The following is an 8,137-nucleotide window of genomic DNA, read 5'->3' as shown; positions in this document are numbered from 1 at the left end:
TTTAGTGCCAGACTGCTAAGCTTGGGTACCTGTTCAGAATGATTTCAGCATCACTGAGGAAGATTTCCCAGGTGGTATTAGTGGTAAAGAACCCACTTGCCAATGCAGGAGACATAAGAGATGCACATTTGATCCCTGGGTTGGGAAGATCCCCTGGAGGAGGAAATGGCAACCCACTCCAGTATTCTTGCCTGAAGAATCCCATGGACAGAGGAGACTGGTGGGCTACAGTCCATGGGGGTCCCAAAGAGTCGGACACGGCTGAAGCGACTTAGCACGCATGCACAGGGAACCACTGAAGGTTTGGAAAAGGGAGGGAAGCAGTTAAGGACTGTGCTGTATCTGCTAGATGCCCTTAAGGAAGCACTTAAACTAGTCTGTTACTCTTCAAACACAAGGCTTTGCGGTCTCAGCACTACTGACTTGCTGTGGGTGTCTGTCCCGTGGACCACAGGCTGTTTGCCAGCATCCTCATCCTCTATCTGCTAAATGCCGACAGCACCTCCTGCACAAGCTGGAATAGCCAAAGACATGTTCGTGCATGCTACATTGCTCTGGGCGTGTCCGACTCTTTGTGACCCTATGGACTGTAGCCCACCAGGCTCCTCTGTCAATGGGATTCTCCAGGCAAGAACAAGACTGGGTTGCCAGGCCCTTCTCCAGGGGATCTTCCATACCCAGGGATCAAACCTGCGTCTCTTAAGTCTCTTGCATTGGCAGGTGCGTTCTTTTCCATGAGTGCCACCTGGGAAGGAAAAAATAACTTCAGATGTTGCCAAATGTCCTCTGAGGGGCAAAACCACCCCAGTTAAGAGCCACAGCAGTAGGAACCATTTCTTTCCTAACTCATACCCTTTCTTTTTCTACCCAGGGTTTCGGGAGGTTTTCCATCATGATTATTGCCTCGTTGGGGTTGGCCATTCTCTTGCTCCACTGTACAACGTGTGAGAACCCCCTCATCTCCTCAGCCTGGCACTTCACATACCCCCTATATAATGCGACCATCTATGAAAACTCTGCTCCCAAGACCTATGTGGAAAGCTCTGAGAAAATGGGCATCTACCTCACAGACCCCCAGTGGGCAGTGAGGTACCGGATTATCTCTGGAGACGTGGCCAATGTGTTTAAAACAGAGGAGTACGTGGTGGGCAACTTCTGCTTTCTGAGAATAAGGACAAAGAGCAGCAACACGGCCCTTCTGAACAGGGAGGTGCGAGACAGCTACACCCTCATCATCCAAGCCACGGAGAAGACCCTGGAGTTAGAAGCACTGGCCCGAGTGGTGGTCCGCATCCTGGACCAGAATGACCTGAAACCCCTCTTCTCCCCGCCTTCATACCGAGTCACCATCTCTGAGGACATGCCCCTCAAGAGCCCCATCTGCAAGGTGAGCGCCACCGATGCAGACCTGGGCCAGAACGCCGAGTTCTATTATGCTTTTAACACAAGGTCGGAGATGTTCGCCATCCACCCCACCAGCGGGGTGGTCACCTTGGCCGGGAAGCTCAACGTCACCTGGAGAGGGAAGCATGAGCTCCAGGTACTGGCTGTGGACCGCATGAGGAAGATCTCGGAGGGCAATGGATTTGGCAACTTGGCTGCTCTCATCATCCACGTAGAACCTGCCCTCAGGAAGCCCCCAGCCATTTCCTCGGTGGTCTTGGCTGCACCAGACCGCCATGAGGATGCCACCTATGCCACTGTCATGGTAGATGCAAACAGCTCAGGGGTGGACGTGGACTCGCTGGAAATTGTTGGTGGTGACCCTGGAAAGAACTTTAAAGCCATCAAGTCTTATGCCCAGAGCAGTGAATTCAGCGTGGTTTCCGTCAAAGACATCAACTGGATGGAACACCCTCATGGATTCAACCTCAGCCTGCAGGCCAGGGCTGGGAGCAGACCTTCCTTTTATTCCCAGATCAGGGGCTTTCACCTACCCCCTTCCAAACTGACTTCCCTCAAATTTGAGAAGGCCACATACAGAGTGCAGCTTAGTGAGTTTTCCCCCACTGGCAGCCGCGTGGTGATGGTGAAAGTAACCCCAGCCTTCCCCAACCTGAAGTATGTTCTAAAGCCATCCTCAGAGAGTGCAGCATTTAAATTGAATGCCCGCACAGGGCTGATCACCACCACGAAGCTCATGGACTTCCATGACCAAGCCCAGTACCAGCTACACATCAGAACCTCACCGGGCCTGGCCTCCACCACTGTGGTCATTGACATTATGGACTGTAACAATCATGCCCCAGTATTCAACAGGTCCTCCTATGATGGCACTTTTGATGAGAACATCCCTCCAGGCACCAGTGTTCTGACTGTTACTGCCACAGACCAGGATCATGGAGAGAATGGATATATCACCTACTCCATCACTCATCCAAATGCTGTCCCCTTTTCTATTGACCCTTACCTGGGGATCATCTCCACCTCTAAACCCATGGACTATGAGCTCATGAATAGAATTTACACGTTCCGCGTACGGGCATCAGATTGGGGATCCCCATTTCGCCAGGAAAAAGAAGTGTCTGTTTCTCTTAGGCTCAAGAACCTGAATGACAACAAGCCTATGTTTGAGGAAGTTAATTGCACTGGGTCTATCCACGAAGACTGGCCAGTAGGAAAATCCGTAATGACTGTGTCAGCTATAGATGTGGATGAGCTTCTCAACCTAAAATACGAGTTTGTATCAGGCAATGAACTCGAGTATTTTGATCTAAATCATTTCTCTGGTGTGATATCCCTCAAACGCTCTTTTAGGAACCGTACTACCGGTCAACCCATCAATTATTCCCTGAAAATTACAGCTTCAGATGGGAAAAATTATGCCTCCCCCATGACTTTGAATGTTACTGTAGTGAAGGACCCTCATTTTGAGGTCCCTGTAAAGTGTGAAAAGACAGGGGTACTGACACATTTCACAAAGACCATCTTGCACTCTGTTGGGCTTCAGAATCAGGAGTCCAATGATGAGGATTTCACTTCCTTAAGTGCATATCAGATCAATCATCATACCCCTCAGTTTGAGGACCACTTTCCACAGTCCATTGACATCCTTGAGAGTGCGCCTCTCAACACACCTCTAGCCCATCTGGCAGCCACTGACCCTGATGCTGGCTTTAATGGAAAACTGGTCTATGTGATTGCAGATGGCAATGAAGACGGTTGCTTTGACATTGAGCTAGAAACAGGGCTTCTCACTGTAGCTTCCCCCTTAGATTATGAAGCCACCAGTTTCTACATCCTCAATGTAACAGTATATGACCTGGGCACTCCCCAGAAGTCCTCCTGGAAGCTGCTGACAGTGAATGTGGAAGACTGGAATGACAATGCGCCCAGATTTCCTCCTGGTGGGTACCAGGTAACAATCTCAGAAGACACAGAAGTCGGAACCACTGTTGCAGAGCTGAAAGCAAAAGATGTTGACTCAGAGGACAATGGGAGGGTTCGATATGTGCTGTTAAGCCCCACAGAGAAGTTCTCCCTCCATCCTCTCACCGGAGAAATGGTTGTCACAGGACACCTGGATCGGGAATCAGAACCTCAGTATATACTCAAGGTGGAGGCCAGGGACCAGCCCAGAAAGGGCCACCAGCTTTTCTCTGTCACTGACCTGATAATCACACTGGAAGATGTCAATGACAACGCCCCTCAGTGCATCACAGAACACCGCAGGCTTAAGGTCCCAGAGGACCTACCCCCAGGGACTATTCTAACTTTTCTGGATGCCTCTGATCCTGACTTGGGCCCTGCGGGGGAAGTACAGTATGTCCTGTTGGATGATGCCCACAGGACCTTCCATGTGAACCCGATGACCGGGGCCCTCAGTCTGGAGAAAGAGCTGGACTTTGAGAGGAGGGCTGGGTATAACTTGAGCCTGTGGGTCAGCGATAGTGGGAAGCCCCTGGCCCGCAGGACCCTCTGCCACGTGGAGGTGATCGTCCTGGATGTGAATGAGAATCTCCACCCTCCCCACTTTGCCTCCTTTGTGCACCAGGGCCAGGTGCAGGAGAACAGCCCCTCAGGAACCTCGGTGATGGTAGTGGCCGCCCACGACGATGACACTGGCTTGGACGGGGAGATCCAGTACTTCCTGAGAGCTGGCACCAGCCTCGCCGCCTTCAGCATCAACCAAGACACAGGTACTGGGAGTGGGGAGGGACGGGAGGGCCAGGTGCTGGGAGAGGATGGGGCTGAGGGATATCAGGGGCTGTTTTGAGAGAAGTCAGGCTGTAAGCTAAAAAGAGCAATAAATAGGGCCACTCCTTCCTGTCCCTCTTATTTTATTTTCATTTTTTATTTTTTTAATTATTTTGGCTACACCACATGACTTTTTGGATCTCAGTCCCCTGACTAGGGATGAGACTCATGTGCTTGGCAGTGAAATTACATAGCCCTAACCACTGGACCACCTGGAAATTTCCTCGCTCTTTTTTAATGGCTGCATTTGTTCATATACTTTTACTCGTATGCATGAGTCTCTATAGGAAAAACTCTCAAAAAATGCAGTTCTTGGGTCAAAGGATAATACACATTTTCAATGTTAATATATCTTTCCAAGTTGTCCTCCAAAAGGTGGCATCAATGTATTTATTCCTTTGAAGCTCCATAGAAAATAAGTGCAATTCAGCAAACACTGGGCACCCTCTACTTGTGAGGCCCTGAGATGGGTAACTTAGAGAAGATCCCAGGTGAATAAAAGTAGGTTATTCACCTTGAGAAGTTTACAACCTGATGGATGATTTCTCTCCAGGGTAAAGGGGAGGGTGATGAAAGAGAATGAGATTGAGAGTCAATTCTAGACTCAGCTTTGCTGCTTACTTGCTACATGATCTTGGTCAAGTCATGCTCTTTTTATGGGCCTCAGTTTCCCCATCTGTCAAAGGAGTAAGGTTCCTTCGGCTCTGAGATGCTATGGCTGTGAACCTGGGCCTTGCCCTCTCACCCAGGTCTTATGAGTTGAGTATGCCCCATGAGGACTCAGGGCACAAACCTCTTTTGCTCACTCTTGGACTCTTGACTTCTGGAACAGTGTTGGCCCACAATAAGTAATCTGTAGAATGAGTGAACTAATGAATGAAGCTAAGTCTCTAAAATCGTGAAGATGATGGAGAGAGGAACAGCAATTTATTCGTCAAATCCCTCACCCTTGAATTAGTATCTATAAGGACTTGAAGCTTGAAGGAACCACTGTAAGGACCAAAGTATGGAAATCCCACCTAGAGAATGTGAAATAAATAAATTGAACTTGGGTTGAAGTAGTCAGAAGAAAGTAGGTCAACTACCACGGCCTTCTGGAAACCCTGCGTGTGCCCATATGCCCGAGTTATGGACCTGTCTTAGCAGAGAAAGGCTCTAAGAGGTTCTTCAGTAAGGATACGAGCTCTCCTGTGTTTAACTCAGCAGCTCCCGTGCTGTATAGGCCACAGTTTCCCTTTCTCGTGAAACACTTGTTCATATTCTTTCCATGGTATGGTTTCAGGACTGTTAGGTAAAGTGATCTCTAGAGCTACTTTGAGCTCTGAAATACTTTGGGTTTGGTGATCACCTCTCCCCAGGAATGATTCAGACTCTGGCACCCCTGGACCGAGAATTTACATCCTGTTACTGGCTGACGGTACTGGCAGTAGACAGGGGTTCCGTCCCCCTCTCGTCTGTAACTGAAGTCTACATCGAGGTTTTGGATGTTAATGACAACCCACCCCAAATGTCCAGACCTGTGTTCTACCCCTCCGTCCCAGAAGATGCACCCCTGCACACTTCTGTGCTTCAGTTAGATGCCTGGGACCTGGACTCCAGCTCCAAAGGGAAACTGACCTTCAATATCACCAGTGGGAACCATATGGGATTCTTTGTTCTTCATCCTCTCACAGGTAAGGACCTCCGAAACCTGGGTGAGTAGGATTCTCTACAGCAATGCTTCTCAAAGTATGATCTGAAGATTGGCATCATGAGTGCCGCGTATGAACCTGCTAGTAGGTCAAGTTCTCAGATTCTACCTTAGACCTACTGAATCAGAAATCTGTTTTTTAGTAAGACATCCAGAGGATTTTGATGTGTGCTGTGTCTGAGAATTGCATTTCATCAAAGTCCATCTCTATGGGAGAATAAGATGTCAATTTTCTTTCCTTAGGGCCTAGGGAAGCTAAGCAGGTTCCCCATGTTGTCAAGTTGGGACTATTTCAACCCTGCAAGTGTTCCCACCATGACCATTCCCCAGAATCACAAGCCACAGGCTGAGTCTCTTAACTCTAGTTTCAAACTGATCTCAAGCCTGCACATGGAGTGGTGGTGATAGAGATCCACTTCAGAGGAGTCAACAATCTCACAAAGATCTATCCTCAGTCCAAGACCATCTAGGATGGTTCAGAGGAATCTAGAGGTCAAAAATTTGCAGCATGAACCAGATACAGTCCACAGCAGTGTTCTGTTTGGTCTGCACAAGCTTTAAACAGCAATTTTCAAGTTGTTGCCAACATTTAAAAATGAACAAAGCTCAAAAATAGTCCCAGACTTCTGTAACTAGAAGACCTAGCCATATGCCAACTGCACATCCCGCAGGGTCACAGCTGCCTGAGCCAACAGCAGCTCCCCGTGTAGGGCAGGCGTGCCCTCTCTCCTCACAATCCCCTCACTCCCGCCTCTTCCTGCGTTTATGCTGCCTGCCTGGCTCCCAGAAGAATGAGAGCCAGTTCCCACGGCTGCAGGTACAGCTCCAAGGCCATGTGTCCCTCTGGATCACGAACAACAATGCTATTGCAGAGAATGATGACATTTTTGCCTTCCAACCCAACCTCCCATTTTCCAGTCCCAACTACTGACTCTTGTCCTTGAAGGACAGAAGTCTAGCAAGATTGGAAAAGGGAGGGGAGAGAGCCAGCAGCATCTTCCTTCATGATCCTTAAGGCAAAAGGGAGTCAGGAAGAGTGATGGGCCTGGGGGTCCTGAGGCAGACAGTGGGTGGGGGACACAGTGCCTCTTTGCCCTGTGACATCTGTTTGGCACCTTTGACCTCGGGGAGTGGATTAGTCTTCCTGGAAGGAGGATGCCTTTTCCAAGCTGGCTCTCTGCCTGGGCCCACTCAGTCCCTCCCTTTTTGGAAGAGGGAAGACATCTCTCACCTAAGGTAATAGGTTCCCTACTTTTCCCAAATCCCTGCTGTGTTTACTGTCAACAGTTCCCTGACACCAGGTCTGGCAAAATGCCCCAAAGGGCAGAGATGCTTAGTCTTCCTTCAGTCGAGAAGAAATTCTTATCAGCACGAACATTTAAAAATGAAATAATAAATCCAGCAATGACAGCTCCTCCCCACCCCCGCCTACCTTTCTTATCCCTGAGATTGCCCTACTTCCATACATGGATCCCTTGGCTGGTTTCCCTATGCCCTTAAGATAAAGCCAAGCCCTGCCATGTCCCATGAACTTGCCTCTCTCACCCCATCACTCCCTGATTCCAACTACGTGGCCTGTCTCAGTCCACGCACGCCCTCTCCTGGCACAGGGCCTTTGCACATACTTTTCCTTCTGCCAGGGGTCTCCTCTCCTTTTTCAAGCTAACTCCTGCTTTTCTTTCATATCTTAGCCAGCTGTTCTTTTCTTAAAGAAGTTTTCTTGACACTATAATACATCTCCTAGCAGCATCTACTTTTAAAAAACATGCTATCACATAGAACATTATATTCATCTGTGTGATTATTCCATTAATTATCCATGTACTTCACTAGACTTTAACAAACTTTCCTTAAAAGGAACTTTGGTTGTTTTTTGAAAACTATAATATCGAGGCCTGGCACAGAGTAGAACCTCAACAAATAATGAGGAAATGAATGAACGAATCTCTGCCAGCATTCACAATCATTGGTTAAGCCCAAGATTCATTTATTCTGCAAATGTTTGAAGGTGTCTGTCCTTATAAGGCATTTAAGTTAAGTGCTGTGGAGAGGGGAAGAAGAATAAGACACAGTTTCAGCCCTTGAGGAACCCAATCCATGAGGAGTATAAAAATTTGGATATAAAAAGAGCTGTAGGAATGGTGTAAAGAGTACAACATTGTAGAAGATGAGTAGATGTGAGGCTGTGACTTTAGAGGAGAGAGGAAGCTGCTCAGTGTAGTGGACCAGCAATGACTTCATGGGACAGCA

General features: G+C 48.4%; 1 protein-coding gene across 1 annotated transcript in view; it reads left to right on the top strand.

Annotated features, from left to right (window-relative positions):
• Positions 1 to 892: 892 nt before the first annotated feature.
• FAT2 (FAT atypical cadherin 2) overlaps positions 893 to 8,137 on the top strand; it is a 58,862-nt gene continuing 51,617 nt past the window's right edge. The window contains exons 1-2 of the mRNA XM_061149460.1: positions 893 to 4,139; positions 5,556 to 5,870. Coding sequence (XP_061005443.1) covers positions 893 to 4,139; positions 5,556 to 5,870 — 3,562 coding nt within the window. The remainder of the gene's footprint in view (positions 4,140 to 5,555; positions 5,871 to 8,137) is intronic.

This window comes from Dama dama, chromosome 9 (genome assembly GCF_033118175.1).
Source record: "Dama dama isolate Ldn47 chromosome 9, ASM3311817v1, whole genome shotgun sequence".
NCBI classification, from domain to species: Eukaryota; Metazoa; Chordata; class Mammalia; order Artiodactyla; family Cervidae; genus Dama; species Dama dama.
The sequence above is the reverse complement of the archived record's forward strand: the minus strand, read 5'-3'. Positions and strand labels throughout refer to the sequence as shown.